Here is a 26,971-nt window from a genome sequence, read left to right as displayed (position 1 = left end):
ATTCTCTCCACCAATCAGATTCGGGCAACATTCAAAACACAATAATAATTGATAGGCTGTTGCCAGGCAACTGTCAGATCTGACCAACCGCTCCCACAAAATGTGGATTTGAGCTGTTGAACACTTTCTAGACGCACCTTTTCACTTGACCCTGATTGATTTAAACTATATCAAATTATAGAAACAAATTCTCTAGAAGTCTTAATATTAAGTACTTAAGTAGGCTGACCTATAATCTGATTTATATGGCGAACAAAGCAGCTGGTTTCACATGAGAAGAGCTTGATAAATAAAGGTTCTTCCATGGGAACCACAAATAACCCTGAGACCTGCATCTGCTAGCTATTAAAAATACATTTTAGTTTAGTTATTAAAAGCTTTTTCTCAATGGTATCTCTAATAGGGAGGTTACTTATCTTAAAAAACATAAATCTGGAAGCTTCTCTATTAATAAGAACCCCAGATTATATATCACATCTCTGAGGCGAGAGAAAGCCGTCTGGTTGATATTCTCTCTGGAAGTGTGCAAGAAGTCAAGGCCACTTCCAGGTGAAACTTCAGGTTACTTTAGTCAAATCTTTCAAACTTACATGTCGTGTTTACATTAGCTATTAGCAGAAATTTATATGTAAGAGAAACTGCTTGAAAATATGTTTCACTGTTTCATTTAGTGAATTAAATTCCTGAAGTAAATGAATCTTTACACAATATTTTAATTTATTGAATGGGCCTGTAAATATGAGATGTTCTGGGCAAAAATATGCTCAGTTTACTTTTGTCTGTCTTGTAGCAAAAGTTCAGAGATGTCTTGAGTGGCTTCTGCTTTCCATAATTCAATCTTTTCTAGTTAATTTAATGATTTTCTTTAATCCTCTTACTTTTCTTTTTTACCTGGGCGAGTCATAGTCGGTTGCAGCTTTACCATTCAAACTGAAACAGAACAGGCCTGTCTCTTTTGAAAAGGATTTTCACTTATTACGCTTCTCTCATATAGAGCGACATTTAGATATGACAATTAAGAGTGCAGCCTTCTGACAAGAAAAAATGTGAAAAATCTAATCTTTTTCTAATCCCAATCAAAATAGGGAAGACGGGAAAGGCAGAGGTATGCTGATCTTGATTGATCAGGAAATGGCTACTTGCTGAAATAACTCTTTTCTACTGTCAGAGCAATGTTTTTAAAAAGTCTGAAACTGACCCAAAAAAGCTTAGATGGAGGACATTAATAGGATTTTTGAAGTTCAAAAACAGCAGCAAAATGTGGCCACTTGGTCGCCATAAGAATTTATTTATTAAAGGATTTTTATGCTTCCTTACTAAGGAATTGTGGATGACTGTTAGAAAAATGCTTGTGAAAACTAATGTGAGAAAATACAATTTTAGCTGAGTTATGTAAATAAGAGGAGTTATTTACGAGTGGCTCAAAGCAAAGCGGATACCTGAACCTTGCGTAAGTTTGTCCTTTGTTCTGCTTTGAAGAGCGGAAAATTTTCCAGTTATCTGAACCCGCTGCTCCTCATTAATTAGGCCAAAATTTCAGTCATTAGACTCACAATGAGGCTAAAGTCCGTCATAGTTCCAGCCTAATCGACGTCTTTTATTGGCCTAATTAAAAATGGAGGCGGATACCGGCAGCATTTAACGGCCTCACTGATACGGGTTTGGACAGAAACGCGCTGCCCGGGTTCTCGGAGGTTCTATCAGACATGCCTCAGACTCCAGAAAGATTCAAGTTCTTGGCTTGATTTTACAACAGGAAGGCTTATAGAGGCTATCAGCTGTTTGTACTGTTTTCAACTTCGGGAGGGGTAACTCATTAACCCATCTGACGACACCGAAACTCACCAGACCTGTCAGGGAAAATGATCTGTTTAACGGAAAAGATGTCTCTAGGAGAGAGAAACAGGAACATATGAGAAGAACCCAGGAAACCTGAGACTGAAAACACATTTTGCCCTCAATGATTTATCAGAGCAGTGCTAATTCAGATACGCTCCGGTGAGTTTGAGTTACCGGGCCAACGTTCATTGAGTGCTGCAGGATATTAATGTGTAATCAACATGTAGAAATGCAACTGGGAACAATGTGCATGCCCCCATCACGCTGTAATCAAGGTTATTGTGTAATCCAGTACGACAGCACTTTATTGTTTGACACCGAGCCTGACGGCCCGTACTAACACAATGGAGCAGCACATTTGGATTTCAGTCAATTTCATGTCCAGTTAATGTGTAATATTCTTTTATGCACCTTTTTGAAATCGAGGTTTGCAGCAGATCCTGGTTTCCAGCAAGTTGGCAGAGTAACACTGAGGTGCCACAGGGTAAAAGTAAAAAAATGAAGCAAAATATATTTAATTTATTTAAACGCAGTGTCGTCTGATGAATTTGGTTCTGCAACTCAGCCTTTATATCTTCATTATATCTCTAAAAATAGCAATAGGTATTTTGCTCCATATAACACAGTAGGAGTGTAACAGGTAAACCTTCTATGGATGCAAACTCGACTAAAAACCCACCTGTTTAGGATTGTATTTGAAACGTAATCAATTACAAATTTATTGATGGAACCTGAATTAATGTCGTGTTTTGATTGTTGATTCTATGTTGCCTTGTGTTTTTGTGTTTGACATGATGTAAAGCACTTTGAAATGCCTTGCTGCTGAAATGTGCTATACAGATAAAATTTGATTTGATTTTTTTTTGAAAAATTAATTTATCAGTCTTTATGATTTGCAGTAAAAAAACAACAACAGTGACATAAATATTCTTGCAGTCGTTTTATCTACCAAGATGTAAAATAATTAAACATAGTAAATATCAGGAAAGCTTTTAACACGAGTAATTGTGTAAATTCTATTAGTTCTTATTCTGAATAAACAAAAAAAGCATGTCTGAAATAAATGTTCACTGCTTTGAGCTGAACTTCCCTGCAGACATTAAGCCAGTATCTCTTCATGTTACCTCCTATTGTTCACACAGCATCAGTAATGCTTTCCTTTATCCATAAACAATGAAGCAAACCTGCACATTCTTAGAAATACATACAGAAAGCAAATGGCAACCTATTCAACTGAAGTAAGATAAGTAGCTAGAGACTGACATGCTTTAATATGTGAACAGAAGAAAATGTGATTTTCAACCCTGTTAAAGTATGAAACATTTTTTTCCAACCATTATTTGCTGTAAATGTGTCGCAGCACAAATTCAACTTTAAACAAACCTCTTTTTAGCACTTGGTTATTTGTTTTTTCTTAATGGAGGTCAACGTATAAGTCCAGAACACATTTCTATTCCAGGTTAGGATTTCGCTGCTCCCTTTGACACCGCCAAGCCGATCAGACCCGCCAAGCCTGCCACGCCCAGTCCGATTCCCCCAACAATCGCCATGCCGACCAAGCCGTCTGGACAACGACAAGCGGGCGTGAGAGTGGGGATTTATAAAGCGTTTTCAGAACGTTGTTTTTCACACGCTTACCTTTCTTCAAAGCCTTGTCAATGAGCTTCTCCAGCTCCAGAGCCTGCTTGTTCCCCGGCTCGTTCCTCAGGAGAGTCCGGATGTACTTCAAGGCTTTTTCATATTCCTGGGGGGGGAGAGAGAGAGAGAGAATAGAAAAGTTACCTAAAATTATGAAAACAAATCAAATCTGCCACGATCAAAGTCGATGCAGATCAGACGTGAGGTGAATGAGGCACGTGAGGTATAGTTGGAGAGATTACAGCTTAAAAGCAGAGAAAGAGACCATTATAACCTGCAGACCATAAAGTCCTGATTAGTTATCTTCAGAGGACAGTCAGGGAGGGAGCAGAGGCAGGCACACTGCTGTACCAGAATGCAGGTGAGGAACCCCCCCCACACACACACACACACACAAACACATAAATCAGATATTAGAAACTCTGAGAACAAGCTGTCTAATTAGTCCACCCTGGTGTAAAAAAAACACCAGGTAAATGGGTGTAAACCTCTGACAGACACTTGAAAATATTTGTGAAAATATTTGAAATAGCAAAAGTTAAAATACTTAAGGGTTATTATTAGCCCAAAAATAAACAATTTTTCAAATTAAAGTAGTGTTTCATCACAGTTATGCAAAAAGAATGGATCTGTGACTGAACATGAAACAATCAATAGGAAAAAGTTAAAATATAACAGTTAAATATACACATTAAAATAGTTTAACTTTAAATGTACTGATGCCAAAAGAAAACCTCAAAGTATTAACTTTTCAGACTCACAGTGACATCTAGCTGCATCACCGGTAACAAGCTTGAATCAGCAGACACTGCCTTATTGTTTTAGAAGTCACTCAGTTATATGTCTGTGTTTGTATCAAAAGAAGGAAGTAAGAATTATGGGTAATGAAATCATCCATTAAACATTCTTAGACATCTTTCTTTTTCTTGCTTTTCTTTACTTTTGGGGTTGGAAATTTCACCTTATTTATACTTTACATTTTTGATCTAGTTTATGCTTGCCAAGCCTATGGTTTCTAGTTAGATAATTTTGTAACCACTGACTTAAATTAGTTAATTCATTTTCTATAATCTACATACATCCGGCTACAAGAAAGTGTGGTTATATGACTCCAGTAAATAACATGTGTTTGCAGGTTGTCATTCAGAGTTACTCTGGTTTGAGCAGGAGTCAAAATGACAGGCAATAGAAACAGCATACAAAATCCACTAACAACAACATACAACAAAATTAAACAATGTGTTCATTAAATATTCAAATACTAATAGAAATGACCCAATATGCAATGGTTAAACATATGGGTATGAATAGTTGGTTCATTAGAAGATAACAGAAGTAAAGCTGTTTATAAATAGTGAGGTGTGGGTAGTTATCTTCAGAGGACAGTCAGGGAGGGAGCAGAGGCAGGCACACTGCTGTACCAGAATGCAGGTTTGGTTTGAGCAGGGGTCAAAATGACAGGCAATAGAAACAGCATACAAAATCCACTAACAATATACAACAAAATTAAACAATGTGTTCATTAAAAATTCAAATACTAATATAAATGAGGCTGCACAGTGGCGCAGTTGGTAGCACTGTTGCCTTGCAGCAAGAAGGTCCTGGGTTTGATTCCCGGCCGGGGTCTTTCTGTATGGAGTTTGCATGTTCTCCCTGTGCATGCGTGGGTTCTCTCCGGGTACTCCGGCTTCCTCCCACAGTCCAAAAACATGACTGTTAGGTTGATTGGTCTATCTAAATTCTCCCTAGGTGTGAGTGTGTGTGTGAATGGTTGTTTGTCCTGTATGTCTTTGTGTTGCCCTGCGACAGACTGGCGACCTGTCCAGGGCGAACCCCGCCTCCCGCCTGGAACGTAGCTGGAGATAGGCACCAGCAACCCTCCCGACCCCATTAGGGACAAGGGTGAACAGACAATGGATGGATGGATGGATGGATAATATAAATGACCCAATATACAATGGTTAAACATATGGGTATGAATAGTTTGTTTATAAGAAGATAACAGAAGTAAAGCTGTTTATAAATAGTGAGGTGTGGGTAGGAGACACCACAGCTGCTAAGTTCTGACCATTCACACAGAAGAGAGTATTTTGAACACGTTATGAAAGAAAATACAATATCTTTAAAAATATTATATTTGGAAAGATGACTGACTTTGAGTCTGTAGTTGGCCACTGCAAGGTAGAACAGATAGTCCCGGGAGTCGTCCTTTGACGATTTGTGGACAAGTTCTGCAAGACAAAAAACATATATGTTTGCTAAAGCAGTCAGTCCACAGAAAGAATGTGACTGGTTCCTACAGGTTTGCTTGGAAGAAATAAAGGAAAATAATATGAATAATTTAAATAATAAACATTTATTTACCCTCTAAGAGCAACACTCCCTTCTTGATATCGTCTGTGTATTTACTCCTGATTAAACACCAAGCATACTCAAACTTTGTTTCCTTAGAAACAGATCCCTTCAGCTGCTCGTTGTTGTACTTCTTCTCGAATTTCTGGAACAGAAAAACCACAAATAAGTTTCATAAAAACAGCTTAAAATTACAACATATCAGTAAAAAGTATCGACTTTTAGCGTCTGTTACATCCTGGTGGGTAAGATTTACATTAATTGTTCCACTATGTGCAATTTAATGTAACCACATATAAATGTAAAACTATTGTTGGCACCAGCTACAGATTACTAAAGTGAATTTGATTAAGACGGCAACCAAGTGTTAACCCAAAACATGGACATTAGCATTAGCATGCTACGTGACGCGACAGACGTGTCGACGTGGTGAGTTTTCCCCACAATGTCAGCTTTTACCGAGACAAGTGAAGGTAAGAGGATATCGGTGCTACTTATTAACTGGCTTATATGTTCGCTCTGCGACGAGGTAAGAGGTTTAATAATGTAAAACTTACTTTGAGGTCCTCAGGAGCTACAACATCACTCAGAACAGCCTCCATGTTTCCGGAAAACGGGGCTGGGACACGCCCACGTCACAACGTCACATGACACAACAACGCTTACGTAATGTTTTCCTTTTCACCCCCCTAGAGCTGAAGGATAAAGACTTTTTTCCTACTTCATCCAACTCCAACCTTTTCTAGGTAAATTTCACACTCACGTGGTGACATGAGAAGAAAAAATAAATAAATAAAAATCGTGGCCACCTATTAACTAAGTTGTTGAAACGAGCTATTAAGGTGTACCCACCATTTATTTTCTTCTCCTATGCATCTTAGAAATGATCAAACTTCAAGCCAAACATAATCCACTTTAGCAAGGAACTCAACATTCAACACCACGATGAAAGGGCTTGACAACAAAAATGGCAATAAAAAACATTTTGGTTCTAGTTACTTAATGTGAATTTATCTTTGTAATCTGTTATTCGATCAGGACAATTTCTTTCCTGCTCGTCATTATACCTCTGACAGACAAATAGGTTTGTCCTGTTGATGGAAACAAAATAAAGAGTAAAAAATATAGCTGCTTAAGGAACCTACCACAACAACAATAACAGCAACAACAACCATAATAGAAATAATATTTTTTATTGTACATTTTGCTATTAACAAATCATCATTATTATTATAGTTATTATTATAATCATTATTATGCATAATAGTATTATATAACAGTAATATTTTATATCAGTTTAATATTAATATTATATGATATTAATAATCTATTTCTTCTAATTTGATATAGGCCTGAAAAATGAACTAAAGCCCACATTAACAGATAAATTAAAAGACATTGGCTGTGTGTTACTTTTGGATTTCACCACATGAGGTTCCAACTATATATATATATATTTTAGTTTATTTACTCAGCCATTATGAAGTTGAATATTTCTACAGGGTGATGCGTAATAAAATTTGACACAAATACATTTTACAGTCAATTGTGGTAGATAGAAGTTGAAAAACAAAATTATAGTTTTATCAATTTCTGACTTATTACAAATTTGACAGTTGTTTTTTATTTTCTTTTTTTTTTACTACAATAGACTTACATCAACTGCATGGTTACATGTTTGTAGTAGGTTTACAGCAGGTTTTCATATTTACTGTTTTTTCTAGGCTAATTGGAATAAAATCATGGAGCCTCAGGCCATCCAGAGGTGCAGTGGAAGTGTTTTCAGTTCTTTGCGAGGTGTTCAGGGGAAAATGCTAAAGGCAGCAGTTCATGAAGATGAGTTTCTTTGTAAGTTCCGTCCGGCTTAGTCAAATACACAGTCCAGTTTGATCCAAACTGTGGGGTGGAAGAACAGGAGAGAACCAGTGATGTAAGAAGAACTGCCATCACTGTTATTCACCGGGTAATTTAATTTCAGACTGAGTCAGGAACTATTTCCCAAATCTTATCAGAACAGAAAGTCCTCTGGTGCTCTGACACACCTAACTCCCCCTGAAGTTTAACTATTTGATCTATGCCTACTGAACTCAAGCGCTTATTAAGGCTAATTGGAATAAAATAATGGAATGAAGTCTAGGAATGAAGAATGAAGGAATGAAGTCTAATAAGTTTAACTTTATATGTGACTATGTTGTCAACATTACATATGAGAGACAGAATAGGAAGAAAAGTATAACCTTTGGGTCACTGATTAAGTTCAGGCCATCCTAAAATTATTTTATCCATGCAAAGATGTGTAGAAAGCATTAAAATAAAAACTAATCTTCTATTTCAGTGAAAGAATACCAGAAACAGTAAAACAAACAAATGAAAAATAAACATAAACATCTTTTACTAAACAAAGAGACATTTTTTTTCTCATTTCCAGTAAATTCTGTCTTACAAAATATCTACACGACCTTTGAATGATTCAACTTTTCTAAGTGCCTTCTACTATCATGTAGAACTTATGAAAACACAGAACAGTTCTCTGCATAATCTCACCTCCATCAGAACCTGTCTGCATGCTCCACACGGTCCAACAAAACGGTCTTTGATATCACTAAGTAGAAAGGAAGATGAATAAATGACTATGATACTGTTTGAATTTTGACCGGCATGAAGTTGTGAGTGTCTCACCATGTTACAGCGATGGCGGTGAACTGTCTATGTCCCTCAGCTACAGCTCTCTGGATGGCCGTCCTCTCTGCACACACGGTCAGACCATAGGAGGCATTCTCCACATTACAACCTGGAAATAACAAAACATCTAGAGCTGTTTTATTATTTTTTTTAAAGTGCTGCATAATTTCTACCCACCTACCCAGAGCCTGTTTAATTTTTTTTAAATTAAATTGTAGTTGGAGTTAAATTGAATCTGTTTGTCCAGTAGATATTACAATTGATATGAACTGATTTGTACAAATAAGCTGAACTTTATTTCTGTATTTATAAAAATTAACACTTTTCTTTTAGTGTATAAATCTGCCATTTTTTCCGCCAGTCAAACTTTACCACTCTCTCGTTGCCATTCCCCATGTGATTTATTTAATTTAATTTATTATAATCACATAACAGCAGGTTGAACACTGTATTTACGCGATTTTCTGTTGGAGCCACCTGTTTGTTTCCTACCTGTGACAATGGCGCCATCTGCTGTTAAAAGAGCAGCACCGACAGGGAAGCGGCTGTAGGGACAGTAAGCCAAGTCTCGGGCCTGAAGGCACTTTGAGACCAGCTCTGTCACTTTATCTGAGCAGAAAATACAGGATTAGCCTTTAACAAAACAAATACTGTATTTAAAAAGAGCCACATGGCTAATAAGAGAGTTTTTAAAGAGACGAGACTCGATGGACGTACCTGTCATAGTAGCAGATTGGTCTCTCACTTTGTTAGATGGACTGTTCTGGACAGTTTCTCCGTCTAAAGCTGAGCTACCACGTGACGGACAAATGAACTGTTAATGTTTTAGAGATTTTGTTTTTTTTCTGGGTGGTTGACCTGAGCTGGTTTTCATGTGCACAGCTGCACTACCTTCCACCTGATTGGCTGATCAGGGATGACAACGTCCACATGTTTCTGATAGGATCAGTTGTGGGACTCCCGTTCAAACAGTAAATGAATTGTCCAAAGCAACAGTGGTTCTGCCCTCGGGAAACGTTTTTAAGTAGAAACATCTTTATTTGGCATTGCAACAATCAAATCCTCTTTTGTGACTCTTTGGAAAATCCAATTTGGGAGCCTCACATTTGCAGTTTAATGTATTTTCAGTCTGTATAATTTTGACATGTATCCATGTTGACAAACTTATTTTGAATTAATTTAATCTACCTTTGTTTTCACCAAGCAACTGTCAGCCTCTTAGTTCATTAAAAACTTGTTTAATTCATATTCATATTGCATTGAGTTTACTGAATAGACACAACAATAATCAAAATCAATATGCTAGTTTCTCAGATACAAACCACGATGTTGCCACATTTGTTTTTTTACATAAATAAAAGCGTACATTATCTTTACAATACCTCATACATTCCCGTAAAAATCTCTGTCTACTGGACTCATGTTAACATAGCACAGCATTCCTTTGCAGAACTTGGCCAGGAGGACTCCAAATCCAAACGTCTCAAATATGGCGTTCCAGAAGGCAAACGTGTACAGGGTTTTATTACAGTAAAGGCCATCAGCGGCAGAGGGGTCGTAGTTTGGTTGATAGACCGAGAAAACCCACACATCACCTAGAGAGTACACGGGAGACAAACACTGTAATTTTGCACTGTCTGTGTTTTGTTCATTCATAAATAAACCTGCACAGTGTCATTATGTGCAACAACGCAATCACAAAGACCTGCTTGGATTCAATATTTGGTAATATTTTCACCAATTCTTCCGTCCTTACCTAAAAGAGACCATATGAAGATAAACAGGCCAATAAAACCCTCCATGCATGCTTTGAAACCTCTGGGACGTTCTCTTGTCTGAGCGCCATAGCTCTCACAGGGCAGAGTCACGAAGGGAATCATGAGCAGGGGAATCAAAGCCAACCCCAGCAGATAGTTGGGAATGTTCGGCTGCTGAGGGCAGTCCCTGAAATACACAATGCCTGTCGACAGATGGCGAGGTCAGGGCGTGTTGTTCAAAGACAGCAAGACAAAATGTTACTGGAAAAAAGTGGTTTACCAACCAAAGGTCACTCGAGTCACAGTGAGGCAAGTCCAGGTGATTACAGCTCCAACTGCAATCATCAAACAGGAATGCTTAAGACGTTGATGTCGTTGTGACTAAAAGAGTTTATGAGTTCAGTGTGTTTATATTGACAGTAGTTTCACTTCAGTCAGCAGATGGGTTTTCTCTGTTAATGATAGTTTTAAGGTTGGATTTTTGTGCGGATCAGTTAGAGTTGTAACAAATGGCAGACTGGCCACCTTTCTGAAGTAGGACCATCTAATACCCACTGGAGAACCGGTGGGTGTGGTTCACTGGAGCACCCCACCCACTGGGACTCTGCATTGACAAGTAGCCTCTGAACATTGATTGATGGATATAGTAACTACACAGTGTCTCATCCTTACAGCTTTAAAAAAAGATGTGTAAATGTGCAGCTGGTCTGTACTGAACTATCCCGGGGAAGTTGGATTGATAATTGATAATCGATCACCTGACAGTCTGATGGGCGTTGGGGGTGACGGGTTCAACTGAAGCTTCCAAACGGTTCCAACCGTTACTGTCACTGGACGGCCTGCAGATGGAGCAAAGCAGCAGTTTTTTCCCCCGTATTAATGTTCAGTTGAATTAAAAATAATCAAAAAGTGTATAGAGAACATTGTCTCTAACCATATATATAATGCATGAAGCTAAGCTTTTTTCTACGTAACTCAATTCTAGTAACTGTAGGTGGGAATCTAGTGTAAAAATAATTGACATTTAGGCACATGACAGCTATGCAAACATGCCCATTTGGATTTCTCTCCATAGAGAGCCTTGGCTTTAAAGAAAATACCTTGTGTCATTTTTAACATTACAAGCTAATAACTACAACATTACTAATCTATGCTTGTACCACATATCACTCCCACTACAGATGCATCTCTTCTGCCCGACCTCACATTTCAATGTATTTTTTATGAAACTGTAAAATGATCCACTTACCTGCCATTTGCACGGAGAGGACTTCCTTCCTCCAAATCTGGCCGCTCAGATACTTTAAGTTGAGCTCGATTCCTGTCAAAAACAAAAGGGGAATTCTTGGATGAGCTGCTTGTGTTTGTTTACTGTAACTTGACGAGCCAGTTTTGAAAAAATAGGCATCGTCAACAAGTTGAGATGACATTAAAATAGAAAGAGAAAGTAAAACCAAAACAATGGAGTCTGAGCCTGCAGTTTTATTGAGAGGTTGAATATTTACTCAGAAGTCTTTCATAAAAAGCCAATAACTACCATACGGAAGCTCATTTACACTTTTAGTAAAACAATTTTCCTCCACAAAACATATAGACCTAAAACTTTATGGTCCACATGAAATGAATGTAGACAAATATTTAGTTTTACTTGATATTTTATGGCATGTATACTCTGGAAGCTAGTATACGTGTTTCCAGAGTATACGTTTCCAGAGTAACACTCCCACATGATTAAACTGATTGCTTAAGGTAGTTCAGTCACTTTACCTGAGCATTAATCTTTACTGAAACAAGGGCCTTTATTTTTATTTAGCCACATTGTAGTAAGAACATTCAAGGAGTTCTTAAGGTGGTACCATGGATGTGCTTAATGTCGTAACAGAAGTTAAACTGCAAACCTGTTAATGTTGTCAATCTTATTTACTCAAGCAGAGTAAACGACATGCAGAGAACTGACTGCCTTGTAGCAGCCCAGTTGGTTTTCATGGTGACAGCGGCACAATTTAGCCTCCACATTAATGGCTGATCAGAAGTTTCGCCGTTCACACAATTTTTAAATGGGAACCAACAGAAGCTGAGCTGCTAGTGTTCTTGTTAACGTTCAAAAAGCATTTCACACACCTACTTCAGTTTTAATCCACTGTTTGTTTTTATTTAAAATAGAAAAATGTTCAGCTAAATCCAACACAATTCCAAAAAAAAGGCTCAGATTTTTGAATTACTAGGAATCAACAGGTGCAGAGAAAATGACAGACAGATGGATGGATGGATGAATGGATGGATGGATGGATGGATGGATGGATGGATGAATGGATGGATGGATGGATGAATGGATGGATGGATGGATGGATGGATGAATGGATGGATGGATGGATGGGCGGCACTGAAAGTCAAAACCTACTTTAAGCAAGATTTATCAGACTCCCTTAATATTTCAATTGTTCAATAAAGGTTGCATTGATTATTTACAAGATCACAAAGGTGATATTGTTCTGCTGACCTGCATATGTAGAGTACGGACGTAACAGACAGTTACAAATATTATAAAATTACAGGTTGCTAAAAACATACAGGGAGGATCTTTTTTTTTTTTTCAACTTTCTTTATTGAATTTTACAGCTTGACATACATTAAACATTAGTACAATGAAAACATGGTAGTTATAGATAGAGAGAAGAGGAAGTTCAAGCTGATTTCTCCCAGAACCCAACCCACCCCTCCAGGTCTAAGCACAAGACAAACAGCCAGCAGAGATCCAGTCCCTGCAACAGCTTCTAGCAACACAACATACACACACATCCATCCATACACATTCCAAAGGAGGCAGAAAAAGAAATAAAGAAAAAATAATACCAATACTAAGTAAATAAATGAATATATATTTTTACGTTCGTACTAGTAAATTACACAATTATACAAAGAGAAAAATAAAAGAAAAATAAATAAATTATAAGACAAAGAATATATATCGGTTAAAAACAAAAGAATTGGATACCGATGAGAAGGCCTACAGATGATTTAATTTCCTTCTGAATCAGGTAGCAAAGTCATGGTACCCACTACAGATAGGAAAGGTCTCCAAGTCTCCATAAATTTACTGATGGAACCCTTAAGTGTAAATCTGAGTTTTTCCAGTTTCAGGTTGTAAAGAACTTCTCTGACCCAGTGGTCATGAGACGGGGGGACATTTAGTTTCCATCTAAGTAGAATAAGTCTTCGAGCCAGAAGGGTGGTGAAGGCTAGGGCCTGTTTCGAAGAACGTGAAAGGCCCAGGTCTGGAGGGATGCCAAATATAGCCGATAATGGATTGGGGAGAATTGTCTGATTATATGCTTGACTTAGTGTTTTAAAAATGTTACTCCAATACCCGATTAGCTTTGGGCACGCCCAAAACATGTGGGTATGGTTAGCTGGCGATTGTCCGCACCTATTGTAAATGTCGCTGACTGATGGGTAAATCTTTGCTAATTTTGCGTTTGTATAATGTACTTTATAAAATATTTTGCACTGTATTAAAACATGCCGGGCACAAATTGAGGACTTGTGAATTAGATTCTTGGCTGCCTCCCACTGCTCCCCCTCCACTTCAGCACCCAACTCCCCCTCCCACGCTGTTTTAACAAGCGCTGTAAGTCTTGAGGTGTTATTATTAATAATAGAATTATGTACAAATGAAATGAATTTTTTCCGTTGTGGGTCTAATTGCAGGAGAGTATCTAAAAGTGTTTCAGGGGGTCGATTAGGAAAGTGTGGAAACACCTTTTTAACATAATCCCTGGCCTGAAAGAATCGGAAAAGATGAGAATTGGGCAGCTGGAATTTAGATGAAAGTTCAGCGAAGGATGAAAAGGTATTGTTGTCATAAAGATCCTTTACAGTCTTGACCCCTCTGTCATGCCACGAGTTAAAAACTGATTCAATAACTGAAGGCATGAAGTTGCAATTTTTGGCTAAAGGAGGGAGGATCTTTTTAATGAGAAACAAGATCAACTCTGTGTTTGTCATCTGGCTGCAGATATTGAATTTTAAAACATCAGGATGCAGCATGTGAGGATGACATATGACAGCAATACAGTTTTCTTAAAAAAAAAAAAAAAGTATTTTTGTCATGTTTTCTGTTCTTTACTCAATAGATAAATATAACAATCACAAAAGACTAAAAGCAAGAATGTTCTTTTCTTTGTCAAACTTATACAGCCATTTTTACTTAAGCGTATTTTAGACTTTTTAAAATATCAATAACATTTTACAGTTTCTTTGCAAGCAGTCATACAGAACCTCAGACATTCCTGTAAAAATCTGCGTCCACTGGACTCAAGTTCACATAACACACCAGTCCTTTGCAGAGTTTAGCCAGGATGACGACAAACCCAAAAGTCTCCACTATGGCATTCCAGAAAGCAAATGTATACAGCGTTTTATTACAGTAAAGGCCATCAGCAACAGAGGGGTCATAGTTTGGCTGGTAGATGGCAAAAACCCACACGGCACCTAGAGGTGGGTACATGAGACAAAATCATAAAGTTAGATCCAGAAACATGTCAGGTTTATTGTGTCCATACACCTTTTTAAATCAGACAAGTTGGACCAAAATAGTAAAAAAGATAAACCCCAAAAAAACCAAAAACAAGCAAAAGGAAGTATAAAAAAAAACATAGTGTTAGATGGAACAAAGAGTAAGCTGGCTTTCTACAGAGTGAGCAAGTGCTGCAAATTTGATTTGTTTATTTCAAAACTCATTTTTAATCCCAGATATATTTTCATGCCATTTGCACAGACATAAAATGAAATCCTACATTCATTAAGGAGTGACTCCAAAGGGCAACACGTAAAATAAGAACAGGACAGAGGTGGTATGGATCCCTGAGGAACTCCATATTTAACCAGACCTCAACGTGTCATGACAGCCCAGAGCAAAACAGTACATTTTGAAATAAACTGTAAAGTGTTTAAGAAACATTTCTGTGGTTTTTCTCAGTACCTAATAGGAGCCAAGCAAACATAAACAGGCACAGAAAGCACTGCAAACAGGCTTTGAGGCAACTGGGATGCTCTTGTGGTCGGGCAGCATCTTTCATCAGAAGCGCAGCCAACAGGGGGAACAGAGCTATCCCTAAAAGATATTTAGGGATGTTCGGCTGCTGAGGACAGTCCTGGAAATACACGAGACCTGTGGGCAGATGGTGAGTTCAGAAAGTGACGATCAAGCTTGAATGCTGCAGAAGGAGTTTACCAACCGAAGATCACTCGAGCCACGGTGAGGACGACCTGTATCACCGCAGCTGCAGCTGTAAGAGTCAGAACATTATTTTTCACTTAGTTGGAGATGCCACTGTAACAATGCTGTTAATAACAGAAATAATGGAAAAATAAGTAAAGGAGCAAGTAATCTGCAAATTCAGATTAGGTATTTCTGTTGAACTGAATTAATATTTGTGTCTTTGGAGTTGTCAAAAATACCAGCAAGAAATGCAAAAAGCTGGCCAGAAATAATTTGAACGGTTTGATGGCAGTAACGCAAATAAAGCTTGAGGAAGGTAGAAATTACTTTTAACGTGCCATTTCTGAATAATATGCAAATAAAAGCACATCGTTCTTGTTTTTCCAAAATCCAACTCAATTAAATTGCCATTTAAACAAGCTTCTTGGTTGAATAAAACCAATTTTCAATCTTTTTCGGATAAACTCCCTTCTGTGAAGTGAAAGCAGTTTCATTTGTGTTCATAGCCTGATTGTTTCGAGTATTCAGAGGTTACTGAGCAGACTAACTAGAAATGTACGGGGCGCTGGAGCATAAAAATGTTTCCAAAAAAAACCCCTTTATGCAAGCAGAATTCACAGCAAAACAAAAACATCTGTTACACATCCAAGATAATATCCTTAAACAGAGTTAGAAGGCAGCCAACATATACATATATATATTTGTTGTTGTTGAAGCCTCGGCTCATAAACTGTGACTCTCTGCTCACCTGACAGTCTTGGGGGTCTTGGTGGTGGTCGGACCAGCTGAAGCCTCCACGCGGTTCCAACAGTTACTGTCACCGGATGGCCTCTAGGTGGCGCTAAAGATGGACGTATTTATAGTTGTAATGGTGTCCTGATTTTATTAATTAGCATGACTTGCTTTTTTTTGTGTGTGTACTTGAACATAATGTAACATTCTTACACAGAATAAAGTGAAATATGCTAAACAATACAACAACGTAGAAACTAATACTCTATCCATAGATCTCAGTTTTACCTTATAAAACAAGTAAAGGTTTTTTACCTCTAAAAAACCTTTACTTGTCAAACACCCTACAATGGCCATGTTCAGTCCTGAAGGAATGATTCCTCTGTCAGGATTCCTCGTGGCTAAATATGCGGTATCTGGTCGATATGTTTGAATATTTCCCTTACCTGCCATTTGTTCCGACAACACGTCTTTCCTCTGAGTCAAACGGCTAAGATGATTTACGTTACACACATAAAAGCTGTCATGAACAAATGGGGATTTCCTCCATCAGCTGTGTGTTTTATTTTCTGCTTGGTTTAATTTCTCTTTCGATAGGCTGGCAAACAATGAAAGTGAAAAAAAGGGAAAGTAAAAGTAAAAGAATTTACTGAGAACTTCCAGACGTTTAACATTTGAACAGACGCCATCCATCAAGAAGTAAACAAATAGATTGCATTGTTGTGCCTCCATACTTTGAGGCCTTAACAAAAAGCTGTTTGGTCAGCGAACAACCAATCAGAGAGAACGTTTGGTTCGGCATCCTGGCATTACAGTAATAAGAGATCAATTCTTAGTGACTTTTGAACTCTTACAGGATTTGCTCTTTGTTCCCAATTCTGTTCATGATCTCTGCAGGCAGAATAACTAGTTACATTAAGGATCTCTGGTAGATACTGGCACCAACTCCAAGTCTACAGCAATGGTCCTCAATGGGAGAAAGGGAGGCACTGCCATCTTTGGATGGGGAATAAATAAATGTCTCAAATGGATCAGACACATCCTGATCAGCAAATGGAGATTTATTGAGAGACCAGCTTAGCTTCTAAAATGGCTCTGCTGTTCTGTATGAGAGATACAAGAGGCCAAAGCTTCCTCTGGAGGCTTTGGCTTCCTTGCTGGAGCTTGAACTAGAGCCACTGCTTCTCACCTCGAAAGTAGCAGAGTTGGGTCGTAACCAGTTCCGTTTACTTCAGAAACATTTGGGGAAAAAATGTGCAAGGAGTATGTCTATTACGCTGTATTTATTTATTTTTACTTTTACTTGAGTAACTTTATGATTAAGTATCGCTACGCTTACTTGAGTAAAATGTCTGCAGACTCTCTGTGAGAAACTTCACTGAATGATGGACGAGCTTGTTTTGGCCCCCAAAAATCTCCAGACACAGACATAAGCCTGCAGTTGTTGATAAAGTTTTGTAAATTTTATATTGAAATAAATTGATTTGAAATTTTCTTTTGTCTTTTGCCTGATTTTGTTATTTTGAAATTGTGTTATTTATATGAGTTATTTTCATTTTGGGCTCTAAAATACCAACATTTTCACATAACTTCATATTTTGGTCTGTCTGATGATGCCATTTTTAAGCATTAAATGGCTGATGCTAATAATAATTTCTTGGATGACTACTTTTTACTTTTACTTGAGTAAAAATATGTTGAAGTTCTTACTTCATTGCTATTTTCGTCTATACTCTGTAACTCTAGAAACGAGCCAGTTGAGGTGATTCTGGCATCGGATCAGGATTCTCCCTGATCGCCTCACCTGGACCCGTCCCACCGGGGGGAGACGCCGCCGTGGGAAGACCCAGAACTCACTGGAGAGTTTATAACACACAGCAGAGCTGATCGGAACAACAGGCGTCAGCCAGCAGAAGGTGTAACGTCAAAATATCTGGACCTTAAACTCGCTTACGTCACATAAATCATTACCCGCTTGATGTTTGTCACCAATTGAAAACGAGGGAAGATTGTGGCTGTTGAAGAGCCTGAAGCTATTGAATTCTCCATGTATGTTTACTGGAAAATGTATCACTTAGAAAAAGTTTAATATCCTAAAGAGGTATAAAAGCCATAATAAATATGTAACATATCCCAACAGAACTGAACATTTGATGTTTTAAAGGGCAAAAATAGCACAAGATTATATAAGTGGCTGCAGACCAAAGAGCATAGAGCAGATTTCTAGAGCAGCATATCAACAGTACCACTGGTGGACAATTAACAACTTCTTTTAAAGTCACACATTGAGTTTTAAAATCAGTAATGATCACCTTGTTTCATTCCTAACTAAATGTTTGCCTCTGTCCAAATTCTTCATTAATGAAATATTTTACATTTCTTTATTGAAAAGCTTAGTTTTTGGGTTTTGTCGGGTACCGTCTTTAGAAAACAATCACTTATTAAGGCACCAAACCCACATATGGGTGTGTATCGACACACAGATCGAACACCTGAGCGATAACAAGCTCAGCGTGTATCAAAGGCACATCAGCAGTAATAACATTATGAGTTGTTCTTCATGTTCATCTAACCTCCTCCGAGTATTTTCATGTTTATTTTTGCGTTGTCAACTATCAGGCAGGTGAACATATCTGATTAGATTGGGGTAGCTGCACTGACTCTTGGCCTTTGTTCCCTTCCTGCTGCAACCGTCACTCGCTGTGTTTGACTTTCGCCTCGTCACAGTCAGCCTCCTCTCTCGTTTACAGCCTTTTATGGTGCAAATCACTTTTCCTTCGCTCGCATTCAGCTAAAAGAGGCGATCAGAGGAGGGAGAGCGGACAGTTCGATAACTCTGACAGGATGTGTTGTGCTGGAAAGTGTGCCCGCGTGGTGGGCCTGATCCTGCTGCCGTCGGCCTTCATCTGCATGATCTCCAACTTGCTGCTTTTCTTCCCCAATGGGGAGAAGCTGGAAAGTGACCAGATCACCCTGCAGGTCTGGCTCATGGGGGGGATCATCGGCGGAGGCCTCTTTGTGAGTTTCAGTTTTATACAGTTGTTAACTTTTTTTTATTGGGTCTTTAACTTGCTCATGCGTAAACTTGTAAATTCAAATGTCCTGCTTTTATGGAGTTTTAATGAGGAGCCTGATAGAATAATGAAGCATTATTTTAGTGCCTTAATCCTGTTTTCTGGTTTTTGTCATTTGTAGTAATTTTTTCTGTTAAAACCTTCCTGATCGTTGCCACAGTTAGGTTTTGTTGTAGGAAAATCGTAATCCAATACATCCTTGTACTGTCAAATACCTTAGTTTGAAAATATGAAAAAATCCAAAAGCATTTAAACAAAGAAACAAGCAGAAAAACTATTTAAAACAAGATCGTTAAGCAAGCGGAACCTTAATCAAAAACAAAAAAGGAAAACTTTTCCCATATGAAGAATTGATTGAAGCCAAATTCAAAATGTGGAATTTCTTGTAGTTTAACAATGTCTGAGTATCAATATTCTTATATTTATTTTGCCATATTTATCTGTTAACAAAAGTTACTTTTCATGTGAAATGAAAATGCCAAATCTCTGAGATTTATGACGCAAAAGATGCAGAAAACATTTCAAGCCTTTCTAAAATTCTTGGACCAAAACCCACAGCAAATCTTTTGTAAAAAAAAAAAAATCAACAACAAGGCTGCATTTTTTAGGTGTTTGTTTTTCATTATGGTGTTATAAATTTATTGACATTACATAAATTATGAACAGGAAATCTAAATGACTGTTGAAGCAAAGGAGTTGCAGTTTTTAAGTTTGAATGTAAGAGAAAAACTAAGATAAACTGTTAATTTATATGTTTTTCTCAAATGTGAACTTTTCAAGTTCATTTTAGATCAGTTTCATTTGAACAAGTTCATGCAAAAGTAACAAAAGTATTATGTAATCACAACTATAGCTTTGTCCACTTAATATAATATAATATAATATAATATAATATAATATAATATAATATAATATAATATAATATAATATAATATAATTGTTAAAGAAGTTTCCTCTGATGGAAAACTTCAGTTTTTGTGAGTTTTGAACATAAAGTTTAGTTATTATAAAGTTGTTGAAGGTCAGTGTTACTAATGAATCTGCTTATAGGAAACTGAAAAATACCCACAGAAAAGCGTCAGTCTGTGAATGTTTATGGACATTATCTCAACATTCAGAGGTTATCTAGATAATTCATAAATATTTAATCTAGTAAAGCAGTCGTGCCACCTCTAGCTGTTGTTTCCCCCCACATGATAAAAACATGAGACAAAGACCAGGAAGTTCAATCCCTTTTCCTTTGATACCTCTAACTGTGGATGTCGGGCCCAGTTAGGCACAACTGGCTTCAGGATTCACAAATATTTGCCCAAGGAGATAAGAACACAGTCTTATGCATTTACTGGAGCCTGTTTGATGTTGGCATACAATTTAATCTCGTAGTTTAAGCTTTTGTCATCACAAGTGAGCATCAAGCCCTATTTGTGATGTAAACCTAAACATAAAGACGTGTTTCAATCATAAAACAGAAGCTTGAAGGTGTAGAGTCTAACATTTAGGAGGAAACGTAAGTATTGCAAATATTTATTTTTTGTCATGAATCCCATCTTCAGTTCAATAACACTGATGATCTGTTGTTTTTGTACCTTTATAGATGCTGTGCCCGAGCTTCTCAGCTATCAGGGCCGGGGGCAAAGGTTGCTGTGGGCAAGGCTGCTGTGGCAATCGCTGCAGGGTGAGTGGAGTTGTTCGAAAAAGAAACACAGTGGGTGTTATTGTGGGGACTGGTCTGATAACGGCAAAATTATGCAGCATATTTACAACCAAGAAACATTCAGTTGCATCCTTAAAGGAATACATTACCTTCACTTTTCACATGATTCTCTTCAGGTATTATCTTTTTCTAGATATATTGTTCAAGAACTGATACTGCGTCATTACTTTTTACACCACTTCTTCTTATTTATCAAGAATTAGAATAGAATAGAATAGAATAGAATAGAATAGAATATACTTTATTGATCCCCAAGGGGAAATTGCTTATTTATTGAAAGCTACTGCATCTTAGGTAATAAATACAAAGTTTGTAAATATATATATATATATAGAGCAATAAGTTCAAAATGACTAGATATAAGCAAACAAATAAATAAATAACAAGCAATCACATGCAATATATTAATCAATAAATAACCTATAAATGAGAGCAGAAAAATTTGAATCAATCACTCTCTTAATTAAAGCACTGGAGCCCATCAGTCTGAAAAGTTAGCAGAAGTCTAAAACAAGACGTCTTGGTTTGTAACATCCTGATTATTTTTAACTGTAAGTACTTTTATTTCCTTCTTGTTCTGCAGACTGAAATATTGCCCATGTAAAATACCGCTTTCAAATCAACGATGAAGAAAAAAAACACTTTTCCAATTCCAGTTAACCTTTGCTGTGAAAATGAAATCACATGAAACAACATTCATAAGAAAAAGAAAGTATACCCTCTGTTAAATCTAGCATTTCACTCCCAGATCCCACTTGCCAGGTTTTTTAGCTATTTCTATGGTAATTTACCAACAATAAAAACATCTTTCAAATCATAAATATTGTTTCTATGGATATCTTATGTCTCTTTCAGATGCTGAACTCAGTCTTTTCTTCTGTCTTTGGTCTGCTCGGGGGGATTTACTGCACCAGTGTGGCCACGGCTGCGATGGCGGTGGGACCTAAGTGTGAGGTTGATGGCAAATGGAAATACCCCTTTGAGGACTTGGGCACGTGAGTCTTCCTCCCATCCTGCTGTATCATTTCCACTAATGACACTGTGTCATTAGTGGAAATGACACTAATGACACTGTGTGTCATAATGCTGCAACTTTGGGACCTTAAGAAGCGATAGCTGCATATTTCCATGTGCGGTTATTCATTGTTCTGCTATCTCAGTGGTCTGATCGGTTATATTACTCTTATCAGACAAAGGACAGTTTTAGCTCTTCTTGGAAAAAGTTATAAATGCAATACTTTTAACATCCAGCAGGAGACGCACAAAGCCAATGATTTCTTTTCTAAGGCAACAACTTCTAGTTGAGAGGAGCTCAAAATCCCAAACAAACAGTATTTAAATGCACGCGTTGTGCTCTTTACATCAATATGAAATGAAAAAGTATAATCTTAATACTGTTTATCTTTGCGTCCTTGGCGGCCAATAAAGAATGAGTTCACACAAGATCCACCCAGTAATAACGTGATTGGCATTAGTGCTTAATTTCATGAGCAGATATGATTTAACACACCTGATCAGGAAATTAAAGCCGTCAAGCAAAAATGACAGTGCAATAAATATGGACGGAGCCTGCCAGCTGTTTAAAAGCCATCACTGTTTACAGGGAGGGAACTTTTCATTACGCAATTTATGGAAGGGTGTTATAATTTAGCCTCCACTTGTGCTTCCTCCAGAAAACCCCAGTTTCCTCTTTCTTTGTTTTTGGTTTAGCCAGCACAGGATCCTCAGCAGCGCTCACGGTGACCCTGTGCTTCTCTCAAACCAAAAAGGACAACATGGAAAAACAAGAACTGAGTCCTTCTGATCACAAGATATAATCGTTTGTTTGCACAGATAACTGGTGTAGTTTAATTTTAGACACTCTCCATGTTTCTTGGCAACATTGTGTGTGTTAAAATGAATTTATGTTTTAATTCAGCAGCATAATCTGACAGTGAAATTCTTAGAAAGATATAACCTATAATTTCAGTACATTTATTCAGTAGGGAATAAAATTAAACAACATAAATGACAAATTTGACCAAAATCGCTGATACCAAATCTAATAACTGGTACAAAACAGATGTAACCAAAGTTACATTTTGAAGTACGCATAACTATTTATTGATCATTAGTGTCATTAGTTGTACTCAGGCAACTTTTCAATATCTCATGGCAAAGAAAACATGGCATTCAAGTAAATCAACTTTGTGTTGATCTTCACGAGTCGGGAAATGACTAAACAGAAGTCGCTGCGTGTATAAAGTTGACCACATGCACAACCAGAGCAATAATTAAGTAGTTGGAACTGTGACAATGCTGGGCAAGGAGGAACAAGTTTATCTTGATGCTACACACAGCGTCAGGAAAGAGTGAAAAATGGCCGAAGTTCAACATTTACAAAACAATCTCCAAAATGACCATTAGACGACACCTGAATGCAAACTGGTTGCTTAGGAGGAGTATAAGGAAAAAGTCTTTTAAGTCCTACTATCACAAACTTTACTAGGCCTTAAAATTAGTGGAACTCCAGTGTTCACATGGGCTATGCAACTACTAGCTAATACTTAAAGCCCTTATAAAAATGCTCATAATTGCCTAACTTTATAGTTCAAACAATAAATGTACTTTTACATGCATTAATAAGCACCGTGTAAACCGCCAAGACGGTTTACACGGTGCTTACAGCTAATGCAGTTAGAAGTTAGCTAACTATAGTAGCTACGGTAAGCTAACAAATAGATGTTAACCGATGTTAGATGTTATCTACAGGTAGATGTTAGATCTATTTGTTGCTAACCGTAGCTACTATAGTTAGCTTACATCTAATTGTATTAGCTGTTAACACCTGAGCTAACATCTACAGGTAGATGTTAGCTGTAAATGTTATCTGTAGCTGTAGTTACCTGTAGCTAACATTTACAGTCTGTAGATGTTAGCTAACTGTAGATGTCACATAAGCTAACATCTACAATCTTCCTTACTTCAGTTCTTGGGGGCTACAGCCAATCGGAGACTAGAAAAACAAATGGCATTACTGGATTGACTTCTTTGCAAACAGCATTGTACCTCAGTGTCTCAGCTACTCAAGTGTGTTTTTCTTTAGAATATTTGGATACATTGCACAAAAAGATCCACAAATGGCAAAGTTTTTGTCAAATTTACTTCCAACAGAAAAACTAGTGAATACTGAATGTGCTTTGGTCCGATACCACTGAGCCTCTTAGCAGCAAACACTCCAGGTTTGTCATGCATAAGGACGACAGAGAAAACTTACCCCTGCGCTCCGTGGTAGATAACACATGATTGTATCTTAAACTGATAACATTTGTATTGACCTTATCTTTACATAAAGATAAAGGTCTTTTACTATCTAAGAATCCTGTTAAAGCTGCACAGGATACATCTAAACTGAGCAATGAGCGTCTACTTAAATACTGTAAGTGGAGGTAAAGTATTGTTTTCTGCACTCGGTGCTGTCAGTCAAAAAACAATTATACTTGTTTACAAGAATTTCAATACTTGTTACAGAATCAAGAGGCTTCAACATCGAGTCAAATAATTTGACTGAATAAAGTAATAACACGTCACAGTGCTGTTTTCTGTTTATGGGTTCATAATGTAATTCATCTCTGATGTAACAGTGCTATATAAATCCTGGCTGAACTTCAGTAAGAACGTCGTGATCTGACAAAAACTTCTTTAGGATTTCACTCTAAATTAAAAAAAAAAACATTTTGATACTTCTCTCTCAAAATATTCTTTAACATAAATTATTTTCCAGTAAAGTGGTCAAGACGGAAAACACAGTAAGGAGTTGTCATTTTAAAGTCTTTCTAAGTGCCAACGGAAACGGTGGTTTAATGTAGATTGGAGAAATTTATGCTATGCTAGTTTCTTACTTTTCCTCTACATACATTTCTTTTTGTTTCATTAAAGTAAAACATGGTTTCCAACCCAATCAATTCCCTCTTTTTCCTCTGCCAAAAGGAGAAAAAAGACCAAAAGATTCCCACATCTTACCTATCAAACATATCTGCGTCAGTGTTGTGCATCTTGAACAATCCTCTGCTCTTCTCTTTCTCAGGGGTAACAGCAGCTATCTTTGGGACCAGACCATGTGGTCAGAATGCCAGAGGCCTGAAAACATAGTTCTGTGGCACATCGTGTTGTTCTCCATACTGCTGGGGATGGGCTTGCTGCAGCTCGTGCTCTGCGGCATCCAGGTGATCAACGGCTGCATCGGATGCATCTGCGGCGACTGCCGGGACGACAGCGATGTGAGTCCAACGAATCCGCACTCAAACAAAACAGCTGGATCGGTTTGAAAGAACGGGAATGAGTTCTTTACTAAGAACATTTCTGAGTACCAGAGACGGTGAAAGCTTAAAAAAGCTCGCCGGTCAGCAAAGTCTGTGTGTGTATTTCTTACTTTTGTTATCACAGTTTTCAGTTCCTGTCAGGGAAAACAAGACAGAGGAAAAATAGGTGTATGAGTTTTGAATCTGTCTTAACTTTGTGTGTGAATTGGCAGGAATTGTTCCACTAGACAGGAAACAGTTACCTAACATGCTCTCATTTATTTCCATGTTTTACACAGAAAAAATAAAAAAGAACATCATGAAGCTTTGAAAGGATCATCGTGTCAGGTGAGTTCCATGAACAACAATCCATGTCAACAAATCAATTATTTGCAAATTTCAATAAAAGCAAACAAAATGAAACATTAAGCAGGCGAGAAATGTCTCATACTTTTGTCCAGTTTTATTTTCTGTAGCGCAATCAAGCATGTCAGCATGATTCTAAATCACTTCTGAACTGAAATTTAAATGCATGCAATTGTTTGATGACGACTCCACTGGAACATAATTGATCTAATGTGTTTTTATCTGTAATCATGCACGCACACAATGCATTCACAATGTTGCAAAAAGAAATTGTGCAAACCACCACAACTATTACAATCAACCGGTCCATAAAGGATCAGAACCAACTAAATTCAAAATAGCGAGTGACAAAAAAAATCTTCTGTAATCAATATCAATGATATTTATTATGATTACTTATCCCTGTATTCATCAAAATGACCTAATTACAAAGGGAAATTAATTAATAAGTACACAGGAAGGAAGTTGTTAGTCTTTTGTGTAAGAAATAAAGCTTTACAAAGGCATCAATATTTAAAAACGGTGTTTTTGCTCTAAGAGTTGTTCCTGTGTGCATTAACGCAGAAAAGAATATGTAAAATGGCTAAATACTGTGAAAAGACACATCTTTCATATGTGTCAGTCATTAATAAAGATAGTAACATTTTTGAAACGCAAATATGAATGAAACTGTCTAATTTCAATTTATAGTACTTTCAAAATACTGACAAAAATGAACGTATCGAGAAGGATTTCTTTCCGTACAAGTCAAATATTGAGGGAAACCTGTCTGCGCTGCTTCGAGTTTAACAATTACCCTTCAGGTCCGACATTAGTGGCTAAAACGTCACGCAGAGACGTCCAGCAGTGGCCACATGTTCGTGAGCTGTCAAAACATTCATGAGTGAACTGTGCCATCAAAATGGTACACATTAACACCGAGCTCACACTTATTAACAGCTCACAGCCTGAACTGCCTGTCAATGGAAAGAAAAATATATAAACATGTGACTTTTATGCCATTGCAGAGTGAAAGTGGACTATAAAGGTGAAGCAGAGGAGAATCCTGCAGAGATCGTCCATCGCCTCTGGCAATGTGACTCTTGGTTCAAATGTTTTGCTGAATAACCTATAATATGTTTATTTTCTTCTAATTTGTTTCACTTTGCAAAAGTGTCCACCCTTTTACTCCATTTTGTACTTTTTATTTTGCTCATGTGTTCTGGTGGCAGATCATTACTGAACCCAATAAAAACTCCACTTGTTGAATGAAACTGTTCGCACACTATTGTGTTTAACTTCATCCCTCAATGTTTACCAGCTGAAAATGACTGGGT

At 37.4% G+C, this 26,971-nt stretch overlaps 4 protein-coding genes across 15 annotated transcripts in view; 1 reads left to right on the top strand and 3 right to left on the bottom strand.

Annotated features, from left to right (window-relative positions):
* Positions 1 to 2,764: 2,764 nt before the first annotated feature.
* Positions 2,765 to 6,509, bottom strand: fis1 (fission, mitochondrial 1). The gene is made up of 5 exons (XM_028039258.1): positions 6,387 to 6,509; positions 5,842 to 5,974; positions 5,632 to 5,708; positions 3,478 to 3,583; positions 2,765 to 3,403 (listed from the first exon to the last, which is right to left on the bottom strand). The coding sequence occupies exons 1-5, from the start codon at positions 6,429 to 6,431 to the stop codon at positions 3,300 to 3,302; spliced, it is 465 nt and encodes a 154-aa protein (XP_027895059.1). The 5' UTR covers positions 6,432 to 6,509; the 3' UTR covers positions 2,765 to 3,299.
* Positions 6,510 to 7,281: 772 nt separating this feature from the next.
* On the bottom strand, positions 7,282 to 9,632 carry LOC114157287 (cytidine deaminase). Of its 2 annotated transcripts, none has more exons than XM_028038150.1 (5): positions 9,229 to 9,632; positions 9,004 to 9,120; positions 8,509 to 8,575; positions 8,374 to 8,431; positions 7,282 to 7,725 (listed from the first exon to the last, which is right to left on the bottom strand). In XM_028038150.1, exons 1-5 carry the CDS (start codon positions 9,233 to 9,235, stop codon positions 7,612 to 7,614), a joined length of 363 nt encoding a protein of 120 aa, XP_027893951.1. In that variant the 5' UTR covers positions 9,236 to 9,632; the 3' UTR covers positions 7,282 to 7,611. The 2 variants fall into 2 exon arrangements, with proteins under 2 accessions (XP_027893951.1, XP_027893950.1); XM_028038149.1 differs by having other exon boundaries at positions 8,509 to 8,620; positions 9,229 to 9,617.
* Positions 9,633 to 9,733: 101 nt separating this feature from the next.
* Positions 9,734 to 26,971, bottom strand: part of LOC114157285 (uncharacterized) — a 34,623-nt gene continuing 17,385 nt past the window's right edge. For 3 of the 10 annotated variants that reach the window (XM_028038142.1, XM_028038145.1, XM_028038144.1), the window contains 6 exons: positions 20,882 to 20,963; positions 11,518 to 11,589; positions 11,027 to 11,107; positions 10,553 to 10,603; positions 10,268 to 10,471; positions 9,734 to 10,106 (listed from right to left, as the gene is read on the bottom strand). In XM_028038142.1, coding sequence (XP_027893943.1) covers positions 9,895 to 10,106; positions 10,268 to 10,471; positions 10,553 to 10,603; positions 11,027 to 11,107; positions 11,518 to 11,524 — 555 coding nt within the window. In that variant the 5' untranslated portion in view covers positions 11,525 to 11,589; positions 20,882 to 20,963 and the 3' untranslated portion in view covers positions 9,734 to 9,894. Of the gene's footprint in view, positions 10,107 to 10,267; positions 10,472 to 10,552; positions 10,604 to 11,026; positions 11,108 to 11,517; positions 11,590 to 14,355; positions 14,760 to 15,249; positions 15,439 to 15,505; positions 15,557 to 16,237; positions 16,331 to 20,881; positions 20,964 to 25,011; positions 25,123 to 26,971 lie in introns of those variants that run through there. The other 7 variants (XM_028038143.1, XM_028038140.1, XM_028038146.1 and 4 more) reach the window with 6 other exon arrangements.
* tm4sf5 (transmembrane 4 L six family member 5) lies at positions 18,960 to 26,908 on the top strand. Of its 2 annotated transcripts, XM_028038148.1 has the most exons (6): positions 18,966 to 19,239; positions 20,890 to 20,970; positions 21,865 to 22,004; positions 25,076 to 25,268; positions 25,589 to 25,637; positions 26,663 to 26,908. In XM_028038148.1, exons 1-5 carry the CDS (start codon positions 19,066 to 19,068, stop codon positions 25,595 to 25,597), a joined length of 597 nt encoding a protein of 198 aa, XP_027893949.1. In that variant the 5' UTR covers positions 18,966 to 19,065; the 3' UTR covers positions 25,598 to 25,637; positions 26,663 to 26,908. The 2 variants fall into 2 exon arrangements, with proteins under 2 accessions (XP_027893948.1, XP_027893949.1); XM_028038147.1 differs by lacking the exon at positions 25,589 to 25,637 and having other exon boundaries at positions 18,960 to 19,239.

The sequence above is a fragment of the Xiphophorus couchianus genome, chromosome 14 (assembly GCF_001444195.1).
Source record: "Xiphophorus couchianus chromosome 14, X_couchianus-1.0, whole genome shotgun sequence".
Taxonomy (NCBI): Eukaryota; Metazoa; Chordata; class Actinopteri; order Cyprinodontiformes; family Poeciliidae; genus Xiphophorus; species Xiphophorus couchianus.
Note: the sequence above shows the minus strand (reverse complement) of the source record. Positions and strands in the feature narration are given on the sequence as shown.